The sequence below is a fragment of the Branchiostoma floridae genome, chromosome 1, assembly GCF_000003815.2.
Source record: "Branchiostoma floridae strain S238N-H82 chromosome 1, Bfl_VNyyK, whole genome shotgun sequence".
Taxonomy (NCBI): domain Eukaryota; kingdom Metazoa; phylum Chordata; class Leptocardii; order Amphioxiformes; family Branchiostomatidae; genus Branchiostoma; species Branchiostoma floridae.
This window is the reverse complement of record NC_049979.1, coordinates 7,636,750-7,659,023: the sequence shown is the minus strand read 5'-3', so window position 1 is coordinate 7,659,023 and position 22,274 is coordinate 7,636,750. Positions and strand designations below refer to the sequence as shown.

Here is a 22,274-nt window from a genome sequence, read left to right as displayed (position 1 = left end):
ACCATAATAATGATAATAATACACATACATGTGTATATGGCACCACCCCTAGAATTGTTTCTATTGTTGTACAGAACACTTGTGCCAAGTTTCATGCTTTTACCACATTTTGCACAATTTTTGCACCAATCGCCTAGACTAATAACTGTAACAAAAAATAACACACAGATCGTCATTATCATCTTTGATTCTTGCTATTGCTGACTGCTTTCTGGAGTGTCAGGCCAGACAATGTTGGTTATCAGATGTCTCGTATCTTAGCAACACTATGAAGCATTATATGTATATATACACACAGCGCAGTCAAACCTCTTGTTTGGGACTGTTCATGGTCACATGTAACAGGTGGTTACTATAGACAAGATGCTTCATGATTTGCTCGATGGCAAACATGATGTACATGTAAGTAAGCACCAAAAAGTGGCCTCAATGGCCAGGTGTTCCTTGTGCAGAGGTGGTTACCAATGCAGTTTTGACAGTCCCAGTGTAAGGTGTAGTCTACTCAAATACAATTCAATCTCTACAACTGGATAAAAAATGGATATTTACTTCCGGACGTTTCGATTTTCTAGTTAGCTGTACTGGTATTGAATTGTTCTGACTAGTTCATTCCTTTTATGCTGAAGAAGAGTGATGGATGTCACTCGAAATGTCCGGAAGTAAATATCCGTTTTTTATCCAGTTGTAGAGATTGAATTGTATTTGAATATTGCTTACCTGGATGTCTAACCTTCATAAACATATCAAGGTGTAGTCTACTTTCTATCTTTATCTGACTCAGCCAGTCTCAGGTTTGCTCCTATCCTGACCAACCCTACATGTATTTTGCTCCCCACCCCACCAGGGTCCATCAGCAGCCTGTTGTCCTGCCTGTCCTGGTTCCCTAACATGCCAGTGCGCTCCTGGTGCCTGGCATGGAACACCCTCAGCCTCATGGCCAACATCAGGACCCCAGCCATGCAGGCCAGCCCTCTGGACACATCAGACATCTGGCTGGCCAGTAGCATCATCGCAGACAGCAATATCATCCCGGTCGTCATACGGTTCCTGTCTGGAGCCACTGTGCAGGGGCCACCCACGCCTAGTAGCACAAATGTTCAGGTCGGGATACATTTGAGCTTGATTCTCTTGTACATTTACATGTAGCTTTTATCAATGGTATTGAATGATCAACTTACACATAAGTCATAAGTCTTCAGTCATAGCTACTGTTTTACTTGGCATTGGCATTAAACACAACAGTACGGTACACTTCATGAAACACTCTTGAAGTCTTGAATGCACAATCATGTAATTAAGATTGGAGTTTATGTGGGAAGATTGTTTTACAGTTACTTTAGTCTTTCAACAGTAGGGTTTTCATTGTCCTAATAAGTTTTTGGTGTCTTGTGTTCTGTTGTGTAGTACGGTCCAACAGTAACTCAGGCGTTTCAAGACTTCCTGGTGAGGCTGCAGTTGCATAGCAACATGGACAAGTTCCAGGACCTCATGCTACGTCTGGTGTACATTCTTGCCAGTGATAGGTAGGTCCTCTTGGTTTCCTGTAAGTCTTACTCTTGTTGTCTTTACATCTACTCTTCAAAGTACATTTGTATTTTAAGTTGATGAGGAAATTTGAATTTTTCAGTTAAGTTATTTTGTACACATTGTGAATGAATTTTTCAGTTGAGTTATTTTGTACACGTTGTGAATATGACTGTAATGTGTGTTTCAGGGGAGCGTTCCAGTTGTGCTTGGGGCCGCTGGACACCCAGGTCCACTTCCTAGACTTCATCCTGGAACAGAACTTTGAGTCAGTAGACACAACCACAGCGATGGGTGTTATAGAGTCCATCTCCTCTCTAGTGTACAGCTACATCATGTGTTCAGAGTCATTAAACTCTCGTAGTCAATCCGACAACAGTGTTAGCGCTCGCTCGTGCTTCGGCGGCCTGTTTGCAAGTATATTACGTCCGGCGGATGCCAGGTCCTTGGGGGAGGGGAATCGCGACGTTCTCATGTGCAATCTACTCAAGCTGGTCAAGACCTTGGTCAAGATCCCGCTGCCTCAGTCCAGACTGTTCCAAATGACCCACAGGACTCCCAGTGTGGGCACGGAGGCAACAGAGGGCGAGAGCAACAGCTCCACGGAGCTCATCATACAGACCAACTTTTCAGAACTGAACAGGAATTCCACAGACTCCAGCAAGCTTGCCACCACACAGTCCCCGGGACTGAACGTCAGCGTCAGCGCGTCTGACGAGGAGAAGTCGGAGTCTGGTGGGACCGGATCCCCCGAGAAGAACCCGAAGTTCACGTCGTGTTCGCACGTGACGGAGACCCAAGGCTGGGAGAAGAAACAGAAGTGTCTGGCAGACCTGGTCCTGGGTCACTCTAACACCATGGCCTACCTGCTGTCGGCACTCAGTGGCTGCAATAGCAACACCATGGCTATGATTATAGGTCAGTAGCATATTTCCCAACAACATGTTCAGAAATGTTTGATCTAGGAATGCTTCATGGTTCTATAATTAGCTGTTACAATTATATTGACTTTCTATGATCTAGGAGGTGTTATTTGGATGTGCATATTTCACAATTTCCCACGAAGGTCCCCCAGCTATCTGGTTGAAAATGATTTGAAGTACAGCTACAATGTACCTTTATTAATCAGCATGCAAGGATAAGACTGATTGGCCACTCACATAGACAAGACCCTCATCAAACATGATTGATGAACATTGTTATAATTTAAGTACATTATAGTACAGATATTTTACCATCACTCCTGCTGTTCCCACAGGAAGCAGTGGTCTGCACATCACCATGAATGACAGTTTTGCCACCTCGGACCCCCTGTCAGCTGGGGACGGCATCTTCATGATCCTGTGTGCTCTGAACAACAAGGCCACACAGATAGAGCTGGTGCTGCAACCAATACTGCAGGTATGTTACTGTAGCTATTACTTTAGCTAACTGTAGGTACTGCTATGTTTGTGCTGATTAGTCGATCATCCAGGATGTAGTTAAAACATGTCTAGTTAAATCAATCATTACTGCTGGATATACATGTACAGTCAAACCTGCTCAAGAGACCGCCGCTTCAAGTCGACCGCCCGGTCATTACGACCGCTTTTACACGGCCTGAAAATTTTCCCCATTGATGTAAGCATTAAGCAACCTTTTTAAGACCTGGCCAATGCCCAAAATTGGAACCACACAGGACCAATTCCCTGCCCATAACAACCGTGTTACTTCAAGCTTGAGGTGTCATCGATTTATCATGATAACTAGCGTTATTTTGTACCAAAATCGGCCAGTTTGTGTTGGATTAGATCGTAAAGGATGTTTATTTTCTTCTGCTACTGATTGCTCACTTAAGTTTCTATACTATATTTTGCTTCTTTAATTTTATGATCAGTCAGTGTTGTGCAGTTTAACAGTGTCTGACCAGTTTTTGTATATCTGTTTTCCAGTACATGTCCTGTGGGTTCAGCACACAACAAGGTTCCCTAACCATGTGTCAGCTGTCTGAGCCGTTGCTGTGGTACATCCTCCGTGTGCTGGACTGTGAGAAGTCCATCCGGGCTTTCAACGACCTGGGTATGTGCATCACTCTGTAGAAGTATATGTTATACAGAGATAAGTAATAGAAAGTCCTGAGGTGACTTGATACGTAAGAATAATTACATATATTTGCAGATGTTGGAAATCAATGACATTACAAGCCTTACAGCCTTGATCATAATTGGCAATGAGTCCTGGCTGGTCTCTGGCTGCAGTCTGACTTTCACATTCCACCGGCAGACCAATAGAAGCGTTTTCTATACAGTTATGATTATAGTCTTTATTTAACCTCCTTCCTTCTGCCTAACATGGTTACAAATTTGGTGCCAAAAGTCTGCCTTAGCAGATTAAAGGACTTATAAACAACCTACCATGGACTTTTCACCCACAGTAAGTCCAATGGTCTGAAAATTGACTTACTCAGAGAGGACTGAAGATGGACTTGCCGCCTATCTGTATCTGTATCTGTATCTATATAGCCGGTATAACCGCCCTTCGGCGTAACACACCAGCTTCGCAGGCACGCGGCGCGGCAGCAGCTGGTTATATTACACTGAACGACTCATCACACCTAACTTTTGCACATCTATATGCAAGTGTTCTCTGAAACTATCCACTATGCCCCTACTGTGCTTGGTGATAACATATTCCACTCTACAATAGTTCTGGGGAAATAGGAATTTTTGAACACATCAATCCTAGGTTGGTAACTCTGGTACTTGAAAGCATGACTGTTTCTAGTTCGTTTTTGAGCTGGTGTTAGATACTTATCAGTCGGTACGTCCACCAGTTTATTGGTCATTTTGTACATCATACAAAGTCTGGACATTTTCCTCCTGTCTTCAAGTGATGTCCACTGCAGATCTGTTTTCATTTTGGTAACACTAGCATCTCTGCTGTAGTTGTTTGTACAGAATCTGGCAGCTTGGTTCTGTACCCTTTCCAGTTTATCTTTGTCTTTCTTTGTATACGGATCCCATACTGTTGCAGCATATTCAAGATTTGGTCTTACCAGTGACGTGTATGCAAGTGATTTTACCCTGGCTGGGCATGCCCACAAGTTGCGTTTGATTACTCCCAGTGTCTGTTTAGCCTTGGTTGTTATTTTGTTAACATGGACACCCCACTTCAGTCCAGTTGTTAATGTAACACCGAGGTATGGGTGGGTTTTTGTGGTTGCTAATGTCTGACCACAGAACTGGTAGGGGGATACATTTGGGGTTCGTTTGTTTGTTATGTGCATGATATAACATTTATCCGGATTGAACTGCATAAGCCATTTCCTTTGCCACTCTTCCAGGGTGTTCAGATCTTTCTGAAGAAGTAGTGAATCTTCCTTTGTAGAGAGCTCTACATATAACAGGCAGTCATCTGCGAACAACCTCACACTTGAATCGAGCTGGTCTGGCAAGTCGTTTATGTACAAGAGGAAGAGCAATGGTCCCAGGACAGTTCCTTGCGGAACTCCAGACGCTACTTTAACTGGAGTTGAGGCCTTCCCTTCTACCACTACAGTTTGCTCTCTGTTCGTTAGGAAAGCCTTTAACCAATTAAGTGTGGTACCTTGAATTCCATAATGCTCTAGTTTTGATATCAGTCTGCTATGTGGGACTTTGTCAAAGGCTTTAGTAAAATCAAGAATTGCTAGATCCACTTGTCTTTTGTTGTTCAGTGCCCCAGCTATGTCGTGTACTGTTAAAATAAGCTGTGTTTCTGTGGATCGCTTTGCTCTGAAACCATGCTGGTAGTCCGTTAGTACATTGTGGCCTTCTAAGTGTTTCATTATATGGCTATGGATAATGTGTTCAAGTAGTTTACAGGAAATACAGGTAAGTGAAACTGGTCTGTAGTTACTAGGGACCGCTCTATCTCCCTTTTTGAAAATGGCGCATACATTTGCATCTCTCCAGTCTTTAGGAATCTCTCCTGTGTCAAGCGATTGTTGGAAAATGTTAGTTAAAACAGGTGCGATTTCACTGGCTGTCATTTTGAGGAACCAAGGAGGTATTTGGTCTGGCCCGGATGCTTTGGATGGATTAAGGCCTTGCAGCATTTTCTCTACACCATAAATAGAAATTTCTATTTGTTCCATAGGAGGGGTGCAGGGGTGCCCAAGAGATGGCATGTCTGTGGTGTCTTCTTCTGTGAATACACTTTTAAACTGTGAACTGAGTGCCTCTGCTTTTTTCTCACTGTCACTAATAATGGTGCTCCCCACCTTTAGAGTGGCTACCCCGACAAGGTCTCTCCTCAGGCCTTTTATGTATGACCAGAATGTTTTAGGTTTGTCAGTTATAGCTTCTCCCAGTATGTTTGCCACGTACTTTGAGTGTGCTGCTCTTATGCTTTTCTGAACTCCTTTTTTTACTTTCTTGTATTTATTCCAGTCTTCCTCTTGTCCTGTTCTCTTAGCTTTATTGTAAAGACGCTGTTTCTTCCGACAGTGCTTTCTTAAGTTGCTGTTAAACCAGGGCAGGTTGTATCTGCTTGATGTCATTTTACTAGGAATATGTTTGTTCATTGTGTGCTTCATTTTGCCTTTGAAGTCATCCCATTTCTGTGTCACTGACATGTCTTTTGTTCTCATGTTAAAGTTTGTTGCATAGTCCTCAAGGTCATTCTTGATAGCCGGCTCGTCAGATTTCGTGCGAATATACACTTTCCTTTTTGGTTTTTTGTTCTGTTTGGGTGCCAAGTTCACGTCCACTAGAACCATGTCATGGTCACTTATTCCCGGAACTACTGCGGTCTTTTCAATTATGTTTGGGTTGTTAACTAAGACTAGGTCCAAGAGATTACCATTTCTGGTTGGTTCCTGAACTGTTTGGAATAGCCCATGGTTATCCACTAAGTGCAGTAGTTTCTGTGCCTGTCCTGTATAGTTCTGAGCATTATCTGTTGTGCTGACATCCCAATTTATACCGGGGGTATTGAAATCTCCAAGAATGATCACATTGTTGGAGTTTATCTTAGTTCCCACTTTATTTATAGAGTTGTCAAGCTCACCCAGACTATTGCCCTGGTCCGACGGAGGTCTGTAGTATGTACCAATCATAAGTGGTTTCTTTCCTGCAAGTTGGGTTTGTGTCCAGATTATCTCACAGTCTGTGTCCAGATCTGGTCTGTGGGTGACAATCAGATCATCCCTGTTTGCCTGAAAAACACCACCTCCTGGGCCAGTTTGTCTGTCTTTACGGTGCACTATGTAGTTGTCAGGGAATATTTCACTGCTTGATATGTTTTCATTGAGCCATGATTCTGTGCCCGCTATTATGTCTGGCTTATAAGTGTCAATGACAGTTGCCAATTCAGCAGTTTTGTTTCGAACACTCTGGCAGTTTACCAGCAGGAGTTTAGCCTTGTTCTTTTTGTGGCCATTGCCTCTAGTGTGAGTTTTGCCTTGTTTTGATCTAAGTGGAGTGGATGTGGCCGTCGGTGTGTCACCTGGCAAACTTGTGCTGGAGTTCAGCGTATCAAATGAATTTACTGAATGGAAGCTGTCGTCAGTGATGTCGAACATGTCTGATGCAAAGTTTGGTACGCCGCAGTCACAGCATATCCATGAGTATGATTTGTGGGTTTCTAATACAGTGTATACTTCCGAGCATATCCCAATGCAGTCTTTGTGATACCATCTATTACAGTCATCACAACAAATGACAGCTTGAGCATTCTGTACAGCCTTGTTACAGCTCCCACAGGGAAACTTCGGTGGTCTAGGCCCTGGGTTCACCTCAACATCTCCACTTAAGAGCAGTATTAGAATCATTGACAACTTTGTACTATCGTTGTGCATCAGCAATTTGTTGCGGCTGAAATAAGTCCCATTCACCCCACTGTGCTTAATCATGAAGGCAAACGTGGCCCAGTTAGAAGTACAGTCAGATCTGAAAGTACATGTGACATTTCCTTCATTTATCTCATGTTTAGTGTTTGGCTGTGATCCTGGTTCGGCTTTGCTGAGCAACAGGCAAAGGGCCAGAAGTATACATGTGCAGTGGAATTCCATTTTGTCGACAGCGACTATTCGAGGTTGTCCAACAATCTCCACACCGTCCGACGGTGCCCGCTGCCCAACAGCGAATACAATACTCAGGATTGTCCAACAGTTTCGCCGCACCGTCCGACGGTGCCCGCTGTCCAACAGCGAATACAATACTCAGGATTGTCCAACAATCTCGCCACACCGTCCGACGGTGCCCGCTGTCCAACAGCGAATACAATACTCAGGATTGTCCAACAATCTCGCCACACCGTCCGATGGTGCCTGCTGTCCAACAGCAAATTGCAAACAATTAATACACAAAGTTGTCCGACGATTCGACCCAAGATACGTAAATCAAAATCGTGAGTTCAGATCAAAAACAGTTTGCGTGCCCTCCCATCCTGTACGCAATTCAGATGCAAATCAGGCGGGACACGATGTAACTCTTACAAAATCCACACGAGTTCTCAAATTACAAGGTGGAGCAGATATATCAGTACAAAAAATATAAGTGGTTAACCAAATATATGTAATTCAAATCGCCAAATGAGCTATCAAAGTGAGTTCAAGTCAAAAATGGGTTGCGCGCCCTCCCACTCTGTCCGTAATTCACATGCAAATCCGGCGGGACACGATGTTCAGACTCTTGCAAATTCCACAAGATTTAGCCGTTACAAGTCGAAAGAAATATATCAGTACAAAAAGTATAAGTGATCCGAGTTACTAACTTAAGTAAACTGTGCAATCATAAGCAGTCCCAGATATCAACATACAACGAAATAAGTATATAAATGGATTCCCCGGCCCTTCCCTCGGTGTACTTACCGCGGTATACAGCCCTCCCACTCTATAAGCTATTGTTTCAAACCTGTCCGGAATTTGATTTAGATACCGAAAATTTTACTATTACCGGTGTTACAGGTTCCCGATATGTTCGAGTACTGCCTATACTATAAACTGACAGGGATTAATAATAGTAACTAGCACAAAATACGGTGAAATTCAGGAAAATTCTCAGAGCTCTCGTAAGTCGCTGCTGCTCGCCTCCGCGCCTGCGCCTAAATTTGTGTTAAGACCTTACTCCTTACTCTTGAACTAACTCCCCCTCTGACACCAGTAAGTCCATCTATAGTCTACATTCATGATCATCCTCTTTTAGGTCCGTGAGAGTAGAAAGGAAAATGACTTTAACATTTTGTTGATGTCTTCCAGGTGGCATCCAGGTGATCTGTACTAACCTTGTACGGTCCAACCGGTCAGCCATCAACACCAACCCCAGCCTGGTGTCCACCATCATGCGCTTCCTGGACAGTGGGAAGAGTCTGAAGGCCCCTCCCCTGGCCCGGCCAGTGGCTAACACTGACATGGACAATATGGAAGGCCTGCACAACTTTGCACCTCTGGGTATGCTATGTCATTTGGTCATTTGTTGGTAGGAATTGAGATCAAAACAAGGAAAAAAGTTATTCGACCTAGTAGTTGTATGTATCTTTTATGATTGAGAAGAATGTTATGTATGGTGGCCATGAAAAGTTGACCTTGATAAGGAACACCTGCTTTACCTAACCATCCACTGTTGTGGAAATATATAAATGATGAAATGAATAAGATTTTTGCCCTGTCACAACATATCAAGTGAAAAAAAAAGATATTAGCAAAGAGATATAGAGAAACAATTTCCGGAAATACAGGTATGTGACTCTAACTGTGTAACACTAACCAGAGTTAAAGTTAAGTTAAAGTTTGCCCATACATCTAAGATGCGTAGGGTGGCGCCCATCTCCACTTCGAAGCCCTTGGGCCACACATTTGTGCAAGTCACTACAGCAGGGGGCTGGTCCGCTGGTAGTGATGTGTGTTTAACTTCCATACTCTTCCTCATTAGTGCTGAGTGCTAAGCAGAGAAAGCAGTATGTACCATTTTTAAAGTATTTGGTAACTAAACAGAGGGAAACCCAAATTTCACATTCAAAAAGTTCCTTCAGCTTGTGCGTGGAAAATTGCACTGTGTAACATATCCATGCATGTATTATCCTCCTGTGGCGTTAGTATGGCGTAACTCGTAGAGCGTTCAGCACGGAAACCAAAGGTTCCGAGTTCGATACCCACCATGCCCCGACGTTGTGCCCTTGGGAAAGGCACTTTACACGACTTTCCCCGACGGTGGAGTGACGCCCACCGAACCTCTTAATCTAATCTGTGTGTCCCAAACACACTACAAATTTGGTGCGCCAGTGTGCCAACATCTGCACATTGGTCTCCCACCAAGAATCGTTAAATTTTAAAAATTTTTTATCATCCTCCACCAGGCTCCATCACCTGCAGCAGCCCGTCCACCCAGCCCCCTGACGTCCTGATCCAGGCAGCCCCTCCGCACCGCAGGGCCCGCTCCGCCGCGTGGTCCTACCACTTCATCCCGGACGAGGTCTGGTGCAACCTGACCATCAACCTGCCAGTCGCCATCTTACTGAAGGAGGTGCACATACAGCCCCATGCCACCTCACTAGCAAGTAAGTACTACAGTACAACTGCAGCATTTGCCATTGCCAAATAGTATCTAAAATGGCACCTCACTAGCAAGTAAGTACTACTACAGCATTTGCCATTACCCACACAGTATCTGAAATAGCACCTCACTAGCAAGTAAGTACTAGTTCAGTTTCAGTCATTACATGTACCTACACAGTATCTAATTCCACATCACTACCAATTATGTACTGTACTAGTCTAGTGCAACATTGGCATACAATGTCTAGATTGTACATAACAGTTACATGTTTAGTGATAGAAATCCTATGAAGCTATAAGTATAACTGCTGTATCCACACCTCTAGCAGTAGCAGTTGTCATTTTGACTAAGTAAAGCAGTTCTTTTTGAAATAAACAATCCCACCAACAACAAAGAAACAAATGTTAATGATGACCTCTGTGTCTTCCCAGCGTCCCCGTCGGCTGTGTGTGTGGAGGTGAGTCGTGACGGCTCTTCCTTCCTGCCCGTCAGCAGCCCTGTCTCCACCAGCGGCCTCACCTTCATCAAACTGGTGCTGCAGAAGACAGAGATCGCCACGGCCATCTGCCTAAGGTTTATCTTATTTTATTCACATATATTTTGTGAGTACTGTAAATGCAGAAACTTTCGCGGTGGTTTAATGTTTGCGGTTTTCACAGCGGCCGCTTCACCGCGAATTTAAAACCACCGCAAACATTTTTTCCATAACAGTAAGAGACTACAGTGCATGGTGCTACCGCGAAATTAAAACCACTGCGAAAAGTCCAGTTTCCCGCTAGCGCAAAATCAAATCTCCACGAACTTAAATACATTTACAGTATTAGGCAAAAAGCACAATTTGCTTAATACAATATATAGAGCCTTCTACTCAAAAACATAAGCATAAAACAAGAGTAGTAAACAACATACATACATAAATAAATACAAAATGGATGATAGAAAGGTAAATTTAGACAAGTCAAGTTGGTACTGAATCAATTAGGATAATCTACCTGTGCAATGGATATAAGTAATATATATATGGACAATGTCAAAGACATTGCAGTTTTGTAAATGTGAAAAATCTGCCTCAGGTTGAGACGGCCAAGGGACTCCTCCTCGATAGGCCTGTCCCAGATCCTGCTGTTTGGGCTCACGGCCTTTGGAAACACAGCAACCACCCTGGTCAACAACCCATTTGTACCTACGGAAGATGCAGTGTCCAAATCAAGGTGAGCGTTGGGTCTTTTTGTGTACATTTTCTTCTACACAAATTGAAAGAAAGTTCAAACAAGGCTTTAGAATAATGGCTGCTTTCCAAACCATGTCAAGTGATTGTTACTGAAATTTGGTACACTGCAAAGACACTCAGACTCTTATATAATCCTTGGACCTAAAAGAGGGTGAATGTAGATGAAGGTAGACTTACTTGTGTCAGAGGGAAAGTTACTCCCAGAGTAAGTTCACCCCATTTTGCCATGTTTGAGAACTGTTGGTGTTAGTTTCGGTGGACTAAGACCTTTACACAAATTTAAGGCTTATACACAAATGTAGGCAGTAAGTCCATCTTCAGTCCTCCCTGAGTAGGTCCATTTTCAGACCAGTGGACTTACTGTGGGTGAAAAGAGGACTATGGTCCATGATAAGTCATTCGTAAGTCCAAGGTTTGCAAGTATTGGAACAGAGAAGTTGGTCCAAATGACATGTACACATGCATCATCCCATTTCAGTGTTGGCTGGCTGAGGCTCCTGCACCACACCCTGACACATGTGCAGGATATCGAGGGTCTGATAGCCACGGCCGCAGCCCCCACCCCCAGCCTGACGACCACCTGTGTGGCCCTGCTGCTGTCCCCACATGCTGGGGTGTACGCCTGTAACATCGAGGCTGTGCTGCTGAAGATTGGTCTACATTCCACAGAGATGGGTCTGGCCCTTATAGACATCCTACTGAGGAACAACTCCTGCTTCCAGACTGAACATGGTGGGTATGATAGATAGATAGATAGATGGTATTTATTGAGAGATCACAGTGTCAGAGTTCTTTCTGCACTGAATTACATCCAATTTACAAATGTTACAAATTATCTAGATACAAAAAAATTTTACACAGTCATATACAAATTATAAGTAATAATACTGTATATACTAGTAGAGAAGATTCTTTCCTCAAGCTTCCGACATCTTGCACACATCTGGAGCTGCATAGTTCAAGTTTTGTAATTTTATTCAGCCTGTCGGCCAAACTAGTTTCACTATGTACTTCGCTATGTACGCTTAGTGATTACATAAATAACTAATCATTTCTAACTGGCAGTAAATAGTTAATTCCTCTTTAAATGTTGTTGTATGTAATGTTTACTGCCTTGTTATGTTTCAGAGTCCCCTCCAAGTTTGTTAGGCAGACAGAATGGCATCTCCTCAGACTCCACAGTAGACATTGTGTACCAGCTGGGTATGACACAAGACCCTGGAACAGAGCACAGGTATGTTAGATATGTAAAATTGTCCATTCAATTCGATACAATTATCAAAATTTCTGCACAAAGCATTTGTAAAACGATTAAAAGATTAAACTGTTAAAAGATGTCATTTTTTTACCCTTACACTACTTAGTGTGCTAAGTTCTTTTTGACATGCCATCTTCAGAATAGCTAGCCTTACATTGTACATGTAGATGAAGTAGTACAGCAAAAAAAAAGGCTGGCAACCTGCAGATTTTTAGCCTTTCTTCCACAGATTGCGAGATGTTTTACCACATCTTCTGTCAAAGCTGATTGTGAAACTGTTATCCCCACCAGAGTACAAGCCTTGCTGTCTTGGCTGGGTGACACAGCTCGAGTAGCCCTGAGAAGACACAGCTGTATGTCCTTCCGTGGGTCCATGGCCACCCTGAGTAGTGTGGAGCAGGTCCTGAGTACACCATCGCCGGCACACATCCACTGTGTGGCCGCCATTGTGTGGGCCAGCTATGAGCTGCCTGTACAGTATAATCTGCTGGACATCCTCTCACAAGATTTCCTCAGGTTTGCTGTTGCTTTTTAACTGTGTCCAATGAATTAAGGCCATCTAATCTATATGTTACAGATATGAACTTAATGGCAGTGATAGTTGTGTCTTGACATATATACAGTATACAGTGTTGAAGTCATAATTTATTAATCTCCTTTGTATAGTAACCAAAGTTAGTTGTGTAGCACCAGTTGTTCTTTGAACATTACAACCAACACCTTCAAAGAATGGTACAGTATTTTTCCCCTAAAAGGTTCTCATGCCAAGGTCCAGTTCTAGGGTCTGAATTTCTATGAGTGTTGTGAAATTGATGTTTGAATTTGAAATTGAAGTTTTTTTGCTCTCTAACAGTTCCATCTACGAGTGTTGTGAAATTGATGAAGTTTTTTTGCTCTCTAACAGTTCCATCTACGAGTGGTCCATGGTGCTGGATCTGGGCTCCCCCCTGAAGAAGTCGGTGGACTCCCTGATCTGCTCGGTGTGCCACGTGAACCCGCGCTACTTCACCATGCTGCTGGAGTGGATGGGCATCTCCCTCAACATGGCCGCCTCCAGCGCAAACTCCACGGACGACAACAAGGACAGGAACGCCTCCATCTCTGACGACACCAAGGAGGCTCACCAGGAGCACTTCGACAGCCCCTTGCCGTCCATCCCCGTGCAGGACTTCAGCCACCTGGTGCTGGACGAGAGCCACCTGAACACGCTAGCGTTCGCGTGCCAGGCCCCAAAAGCCGTCACCCAGCTGCTGGACTCAGGCTTCCCGGCCATGCTGGCGCAGGGCCTGTACGAGTTCTGCACCAGGGAGATCCAGAGGTGCCTACAGCAGGACGAGGAGCCCACGTCCCCTCGCAGGGACCCCAACACCCTGTGCATCACCACGGACCTGGTGGCTCCCGTCCTCAACTTCCTGGCGAGTGTGGCGATGGACAACGTGATGAAGGACTGGCTGGGCGGCGTCCAGGGGAACATCTTCTGGCCGTGCCTCCTGTCCATGCTATGCAACACTGCCCCTCCCTCCCCTGCTGTTCAGTATTCCGCGTCCTCCAGCGCATCCTCGCAGAGGACGTCCACCAACATGCTAGGTGGGCAGCACAGGACTGCCATTGAGAATGCCACCATAGCATTCTTCACCGCGGTGATGTCTTGCCACAAGGAGAACCAGCAGCTGGTGTCGACCGTGATGTGCAGCGTCATCAGAAACCGTAGCGAGATGATACAGAGCCTCCCTGCGAGGGGCCACGGCACTCACAACCTGGTCATCTCAGGGTTCACTCGGAGGTGAGTGGTGGCTGACAAAATCTTTCTTATTTAAGTACAGTTATTGAAGTGGTTTGTGTAATAAACAAGGTTTTGGACAGAAGCAAGATAAGATCTTTTTCCCATTGATGTTGTCTTTGTGTCAACTTTCAAGTATTATGGATACAAAACTATTGATCAGCTTCTTACTGTCTATGGCCTTACCATATTATATAATATTATACATGTATATGTACATGGCACATTACTCTCTTTGTGGAGCTTTTTGTTGAAAATTTTCTGAAGTACTCATCAAAACATGTTCACCATCTCCTCCCAGGTTGTTCCTGCAGCTGATGCTGGAGGATGAGAAGATCACAGTCTTCATCCACTCCCCCTGCCAGCTCTACAAGGGCAAGTCCAACGCCACGGCAGGCATCATCCAGCACCCCATGTACGGGGCGGGGCACAAGTTCCGCACCATCAGCGCCAAGCTGTCCTCCACCTGCAGCGAGGTGCTCTCTCTGGTCTCAGGTCAGTCTGGCTTGCTCTGTGTACTGTGTCTGTAATTTACTATCACACCTCAAGGGTTCAATCTTGTTTAGGATTACCTTGTGCAGTATTCCAGCCTGTAAATTGCTAGATGATACATACATCATAATTCAGCGGCTGAAGAAAGTGCGCATACACAATTGTCCTCCTTATTGTACGTTGTGTGTTAACAATGAATTATGCCTTTAGATAAGATGACATGAAAGATAAATTAACTTTATCTTGCCAAACAGCTCTTATTTCAGAATCTCTCCCTAGAGATCCAGTAAGGAATTTTCCATTATTGCCCATTTTTGGACAGATGTTTTAAGATTTTGTGTCTGTGTGTCTGCTGTCCCCATGATGACGGTGCCCATCCAGAGACCTTGCAATGGTGTGTTTTACAGATGCAGGTACTTTCTTGTTCCCAGACACGCCGTCTCTAACGCAGAAACTCCTGGAAACCCGCGAGGAGAAGATCAAGGTGGACGAGGAGGTCAGCAAGTCCAAGAAGAAGGAAGGGGGGGCGCAGGGAGAGAGCAGCTCCGCGGAGAGCACGGAGAACGGAGTGGAGGGGGTGGAGACCGTCACGCTGGCTGCAGGTCAGATGTTTGCCAAAGGTGCATTTCAGCAGTGCTGCTTTACAATTTAGACGGGAAGTGTTTAGAGTTAGAAAGCAAATTAGGAGATGCAAGTATGAGAGAATATCAGTATTGGAAGTAGATGAACACTGATTGTGTAAACTGTAAATTTGTGTACAGACATAGTCTGCAACATACCATAGTGCAATGATTGGTTGATGTCCCCAAAGGTTGTGTTGCTCACTTTGTTTGGTTTTGTAAAACATGATGTTGATGCATCGAGCAATGATGGTCAGACAGCATGAAAAAGAGTTATCAGAGCTATAGAAAACACATCATTTACATGTGCATGTATCTTTTGTTGTTTGGTTCTTTCAAGATAAGGGCTAAAACAGAGCCAGATATACTGACTTAGTATTCTCATACTATAGCTCCACCTGTTTTCTTTTCTAGGCTTGAAGTCTAAAGCTAAGAGGTCTGACACAAAGAAGGCTACCCCTCCCCGACCACCTACCCGAAGGGGCCGCAACCCTCCCCCCACGTCTGATAAGCCATCGTCATCGCTGTCGGCAACCATGAACATCCCTGTCTTGTCTCTGTATCACAAGCTGCTGCCAGGTATACTGCTATGTTCTGTGATGTTAAGCTATATAGAGTAAATGGCTCATACTGCAGAGAGCTTTTACGTAACCATGGATAATGCAGGATGTAGGAACTGTACTGTATATTCTGTATTGTAAAGAAGATGCAGAGTACAATAGCTTTGAGTTCTTCATAGCCTTTCCATGAATCCCCTCTGTAGCAGCATTTAAGCTTCGTTCATTATATCTGAATAATCCAGATACAGTCTTGTATTCTCAGTTCCCTCACACTGTAAAAGCAGATATAAGCATGGTCAGTCAGTACAAGTCATACCACAACTAGACCTGCTTAGACCATGTTGATTTGATTTTTATTTATTTTTGGAAATGGCCGAAAATTTGTGTGCACGGATGTCATCCAAATAATCAACATGGCCTTACATGTATTATGTACCGCCCTCCCCAGGCCAGCCCCTTCCATCCGACATGACCCTGTCCCAGCTGGTGGTGCTGCTACAGGAGCGCGGCATGCCGCAGGGCTATCCCTCCCTCGACTTCACCATGAAACTGTCTGCCAAGAAGGTCCCAACCGTCAAGACGGACAACAGCAAGAAGCTCAAAACAGAGAAAGGTGCGATGAGTGTTGTGAAAGACATAAGTTCTGACAAAGATGAGACATATTGTTCAATGCAAATATTTAACTATTAGAGTCAGATTGTATTGATGGCAGAAATTACAAGTGAAGCAAATGACTTTCTGACTTTTGAATGGAAACACGGATGGAAATTTCAAGAGCCCTGCACACCTTCTTAGTTATTTTACTGGCTCCAAAGAAGACCAACAGTTGTCCTTAGGTTGACATAAAAGCAACAATAGCTAATAAGTTGTCACTTACAAATGTATGTGAATATTGTGGAACTTTGAAGAACAAGATAAGGTAAGACCTTAGATACTTCAGAAGTAGTTTTGCCTGCAAAATGATACAACCAGAGATGTATCCAAGTGTCCTTAGTCACCATTTACTGATCAGTTTGTGACTGGTGTAGGGGCGTTTTTGTCTCATTTAAGAAAAAAGAAAAGAGACCAATTTCTCTCTCTGATCTGTCCTTTAATGTTAGATTAGGTGAAAAATTGTTCAGCTCCAGGTTATACACATGAAACACCTTGATACATCTCTGTTTAAAAAGCATAGATGTAACAGCCATCCTGAGCTCCACCATTGCCATTTGTGCCAGTTGCTGTGTCTTGTCGTGTTCTCAGGGTTTTCACAGGCACAAAGCACCATGGACAGGCATGCAAAAATGCCTTAAGTATTTGGCAATCACCTAAGGCCGTAGAAATTTGGGGAAATTTGAATAAAAAAAGGTTCTAAGTGGTCAATTAAATTAAGGTACTCATGTATTGAGACATGTTATGATAATGATGTCTTCTTTGACATATGTTTTACTATTGCTAAATTAACAGTTTTCCGAATAAGTATGGAAAGATTATTAAGCTTTTCTGGAAAAGAGATATCTGTGGAAACCCTGTATGTTCCACTCTCCTCCATGGCAGTCACCGTGCCCTGTTGTGTCCCTGTCATTTTACAGACTCAGAACCGGAGGGTGAGGGCAGCCAGGCACCCCTGGGTAATTCATGCATGCTGCTTTGCTTCATTCCCCAAAAGATGCACCAATCTAGAACTGGGTTTATCTTGAACTGAACTATGATAATGAAGATTATGTGAAGAGTCTCCCAGGATCTTTGAATCGAAAGTCTTTTGTCATCAATATTTCAGTAAAGCCTTGTAGAGTATCTGACAGAAGTGATTTTTTCCGAAAATATTTTCATCAGGTTTGTAGATCATCCAATCCCTTACAATTACGCTTCTATCTGACTAAAGCCCAAGTGGACAAATCAAGTGGGGCATTCAAAGACCTTGGCATAGCTCTAGAGAGCTTGAGATGTCAAAATAGACTGTAAACATGTCAGTTTATCTGCTGTGTGAGCAAAGGCATTACATATTTAGAGACAAAGTATATCCTGCTGAATTTTGAAAAAAATCTAATATTTTGTGCTAGATTGGTGCATTCTCTTATGACTAACTAACAAGTTTTGTAAGTCTTTCTGTATGAAGTGTCATGTGTGACTGGATTATAACATTTTCTTACAGAGTTGTGAGACTTGGTGACACTAATATAACGGTAGTCATTATGTACAAGAAGTTTGTTTGCTAGATTGCAGTGCATTTTGAGCAACTTTTATTTTGACCATGACCTGTTAAGTTCTTGGCAATCACAGAGGGAAGACAAGTAAAGTGAAGTATGCTCAGATCAAATAATTGTTGTACAACCCAGTACTTCTGCTTGTTGTCCAATTTTTTTTCTGAAAAAATCCAAGAAGCAACAAATAAATTTGGTGTGGAGTTATTGCCGTGATCGCTAATCTGAGGTCCTCTCCTTGCAGACCTGAACTCCTTCCCCAACGCGTTTGAGGAGAAGGAGCCGAAGGAGACACCTGTGGAGCTGATACCTGAGGAGATCCTCCTGGGAACAACCCACCTGCCGTCTCCGCTCCAGGTGTTTGCTGGCATGGGCGGGCTGGCTCTCATCGCAGAACATCTACCTCTGCTGTACCCGGAAATCACCAGACAGGTGAGGAACTGTTACATCCTAAGCACAACTGTAGGTGCCATATTGTTGTATGGTTCATGTCAAATCTTGTATATCTGCTGTACCCAATTACCAGACGGGGGAGGGACTGTTACATCCTTCACCACAGGACACAATGTAATCTGTATCTCTGTTATATTTTATCTGATCTTTACCTCCCTCATTACCTCAATGAAAAGAGGCCTGCAAGCCAATTTGAGCTTCTCATGAATAAATAAAGGTTCAAACAAACACAACTGCAGGTGCCATATTGTTGTATGGTTGTCAAATTTTGTTTATCTTTTTGGTATCGTAAAATTACTACATTGGAAAAAAAGGTAAAGATCTACTGATGTATTATCAGCAATCCCTTGTGTATGCACACTTCAGATACCCAGGTTTCTCAAATTCTTGAGAAGGTCTTGGTAACACCATTTTTTTAATTGGGGCATTTCTACATGCAGAGGTGATTTTACAGAGACTCCTCAAAAATGGAATTATTTTCTCTATCTCCTCTTCAAGTCTTCAAGACATGTATCTTTATTCTTTTTGACCTTTGCTTTTGATGCATTCTGTAATGTGTTGTAGAATGTACAAGTAAGATTTGTAGACCATGGTTTGATGTGCCTCTGTGCTACTTTAGGTCCAGACACCCTGTGTGGGATCAGGCTCTGAAAAGCTTGGTGACAGTGACAAGGAGTATCCCATGGAGTGGGTAGCAGTGGATCAAACTGGGGAGCTCACTTATGAGGTTAGTCTGCTGTCTTGACCAGTAAAATAGGAGGCAATAACTCCCCTGCACCGTCTTTGGAAGATTTGAAGACTCGGAAGACATACTAGACTTTTTTGAAATGCATTTGTTGTTCCACCTTGTAGTTCCTACTCGCACACAGGTTATCAATTTTCCTTGCTGTTTCAGTAGCAGGATATATGTTTACAGGGCTAGCCCTTCCCCTGAACATGCTTGAGGTACTTCCCTGAACAAGAGAAGAGAGACACATTTTTATGTCCCTTCCAAAAGACAGGTGCAGCCCTAACTGGGATGCTCTTTCCCAGGATTTGCGCTGTTACCAACTAACTGGAGCCAGGAGCTCAACTTTGAGGCTCTTTCCAGTAGAGCTACACACTAGCTGACACGAATCATGTTGAACTTTGATTGGACTTTCTCTGTCACACATGCATACAAATAGATTGAAAAGAATTGATACACTCATGTATGTAATATAACATGATTGTCATTGTTTCTACAGATCCCTGAGCAGGTGACTGTGACTGGGTCAGACACCAGTAAACCGTCAGCCCCCAGGCCAAGTGCCCGGGCACCCCCCGCAATCCCTCCCCACTCTCTGGCTGCCTTTGGACTGTTCCTGCGGTTGCCAGGTTATGCTGAGGTTCTGCTGAAGGAGAGGAAGAGAGCTCAGTTTTTACTGAGGCTGGTGTTGGGAGTCATGGATGATGGAGATGGAGGTAAGCTCTGTTTTATCAGATTCAGTGCAATGTTTGAGAATTAAAATGTACAATGTAAACAATTCAAATTCAGGTTTAAAGTCTTATTTCTTTTCCACTATCAACATTTCAACAACTGCTCTGCTGCCAAAGCGAACTTTCTTCTTGCTATATTACGATTTAATTACCTCAACAAGGATGTGCTCTCAAATATGGTGGTCTGCTTCCCCTTTGTGATAAAGCAAGAATGATGCAGTTCTAAACATGACCTTGACAGTCTGTATTTGGCTCTGTGAGAAATCGTCATAATGGAACCTATTGCCATGATAAAGTAACTATAGAATCTGATTAAAGACACTTTTTTGCCCCTTTTCTAGGTCACATCCTGTCGTCCCCCATCGCCACCTCCCTGCCCACCCTTCCCTTCTCGGTGCTGAAGCAGCTGTTCGACTCTGCTCCGCTCACCACGGACGATGGTGTGCTGCTGCGGAGGATGACCCTGGAGATCGGAGCGCTGCACCTTATACTGGCCTGCCTGTCTGTACTCAGCCATCACGAGCCCAGGGTGCAGGTTACAGGCCTGGCCCAACCTGAGGTAATGTGTTCTACACAATGAATGAGTGGAATGTGTACTTTTTGTTTATTCTTTCTCCAGTTCAACTTGATGTCAGATTCCATGGGAGCATTTTACTCTTTCGGTTTCTGTTCCTACCAAACTCTAAGTCACCAGTCACCTGCAGCCCAAAGACCATTTTCCTCACATTGCTCCCTCAATGGAAATAGAAGTCACAGCCACAAAAGTAGTTCATTGCAGCAACAATCCCTGATCCAGTGGCTGAGTATAGTGATTACCAATGTAGTAATGCAATGTATTTTGGACAACTGTAACTGTATTATGACATGCTGCATTAGATACTGCAGTGCTCTGAAAGTAGCAGTTCAGCATAATTGTTCACAAACATGTGTGTTTGATGACGGGCGGAGGAGTCATGTTGTTTTCTCCCCTAACCCAGACCTCTACTGGACAGAATGGGGAAAAGTCCAGTGAAAAGCCGAATAACGGCAAGGTGTGGTTTTCATTCTCTGTCTACTGTTGGTTTATCTTAAGAAGTTGATGAGGAAAGGGAGTTGGGACCATTCTTATTCATGGTTCATGTGTTAGACTCTGTGTGTGTGTGTGTGTGTGTGTGTGTTAGTGTGTGCGTGCCAGATTCTTGCCAAAAGCTTTCAGTTGAAGACAAATGGTCACATAATTTCACATGTAAAAGTGAAATGTAGCCTGCCAATTAAAAAGCTTTCCTCTAATTGGGTGATGGCAGTTAGATATGTTGTGAGGAAACAGATGCTGTTTCACACATCACACACTAACGCAGCTCTACTGCCACAGCTTTCCCATATCATACAGATTTGCAGTGTAAGACTTATTATAACGAAACTTTGTTTTCTCCATTTTGTGTGTTTGCATGATTTTAAACTTATCATGTAATTTCCAATCTGTCTGAACAAACTTAGTCTATAAGTTAACTAGTGCCCTTACTATGCAATAGATGTCCTTATTTTTTCTACAGCTATGCACATGTAGATGGTGAAATATAGATGGTACTCAGACTATCTCAAGAACCATAATTACTTAGCTGCTATCTCTGATCTGTACTTTGCCAACTTTGATGTCCTGATGCTGACTATGTTACATTTGTTCCCTGCCTTACATTTTCTGCTTTGTGCACTGATTGCATTTCATAATACCAGGTTCTGTAACATATGTGATGGCAAACCTGTCTGAATTACTACACCTTTGCAGCTTTTGCTTCACAGGAAAAAGTTGCCCTTGCTTAACAGTTGTAATGTCTAGTTTGCCTAATCTTTTTCAGCCATTTTATTTCTGCATTGTTGCTGTAGGTGTGGCTATAAGAGCCATGGGCAGAATTAACTCTCATCTCTTTAATGACTGAGTTCTCACTGCTTAAATCTGCTTAACAGCAAACTTTATAGTGACTAGTCTGTAATTCAATTGTTGATAATCTTCAACAATGTGAAGGTGCATAGTTGGCTTTATTTTTTCATTTAACCTGCTCAATGTTACCACACAGAATTGGCAAGGTACCACATGAGAAATACACTCAAAAGTTTTAGGAAAGTTGTCACTCTCATTTAAAAGTAGGAATTTCGTTTTCCATCAGGTGTTCTGTTATCCATAAGATTTCCTGAATGCCAAAAAGTAGTTACTCAAGCAAC

The 22,274-nt window shown here is 43.4% G+C and overlaps 1 protein-coding gene across 1 annotated transcript in view; it reads left to right on the top strand.

Annotated features, from left to right (window-relative positions):
- The window catches only part of LOC118421179 (baculoviral IAP repeat-containing protein 6-like), a 118,213-nt gene that overhangs the window by 40,992 nt on the left and 54,947 nt on the right, over window positions 1-22,274 (top strand). Inside the window, exons 39-61 of the mRNA XM_035828344.1 lie at window positions 845-1,101; window positions 1,405-1,523; window positions 1,715-2,442; window positions 2,783-2,925; window positions 3,456-3,582; window positions 8,744-8,935; window positions 9,841-10,041; window positions 10,472-10,613; window positions 11,114-11,251; window positions 11,750-12,003; window positions 12,400-12,505; window positions 12,821-13,045; window positions 13,434-14,312; window positions 14,611-14,804; window positions 15,233-15,421; window positions 15,836-16,000; window positions 16,430-16,594; window positions 17,553-17,591; window positions 18,409-18,596; window positions 19,237-19,344; window positions 19,844-20,060; window positions 20,417-20,634; window positions 21,053-21,106. Coding sequence (XP_035684237.1) covers window positions 845-1,101; window positions 1,405-1,523; window positions 1,715-2,442; window positions 2,783-2,925; window positions 3,456-3,582; window positions 8,744-8,935; window positions 9,841-10,041; window positions 10,472-10,613; window positions 11,114-11,251; window positions 11,750-12,003; window positions 12,400-12,505; window positions 12,821-13,045; window positions 13,434-14,312; window positions 14,611-14,804; window positions 15,233-15,421; window positions 15,836-16,000; window positions 16,430-16,594; window positions 17,553-17,591; window positions 18,409-18,596; window positions 19,237-19,344; window positions 19,844-20,060; window positions 20,417-20,634; window positions 21,053-21,106 — 5,048 coding nt within the window. The remainder of the gene's footprint in view (window positions 1-844; window positions 1,102-1,404; window positions 1,524-1,714; window positions 2,443-2,782; window positions 2,926-3,455; window positions 3,583-8,743; window positions 8,936-9,840; window positions 10,042-10,471; window positions 10,614-11,113; window positions 11,252-11,749; window positions 12,004-12,399; window positions 12,506-12,820; window positions 13,046-13,433; window positions 14,313-14,610; window positions 14,805-15,232; window positions 15,422-15,835; window positions 16,001-16,429; window positions 16,595-17,552; window positions 17,592-18,408; window positions 18,597-19,236; window positions 19,345-19,843; window positions 20,061-20,416; window positions 20,635-21,052; window positions 21,107-22,274) is intronic.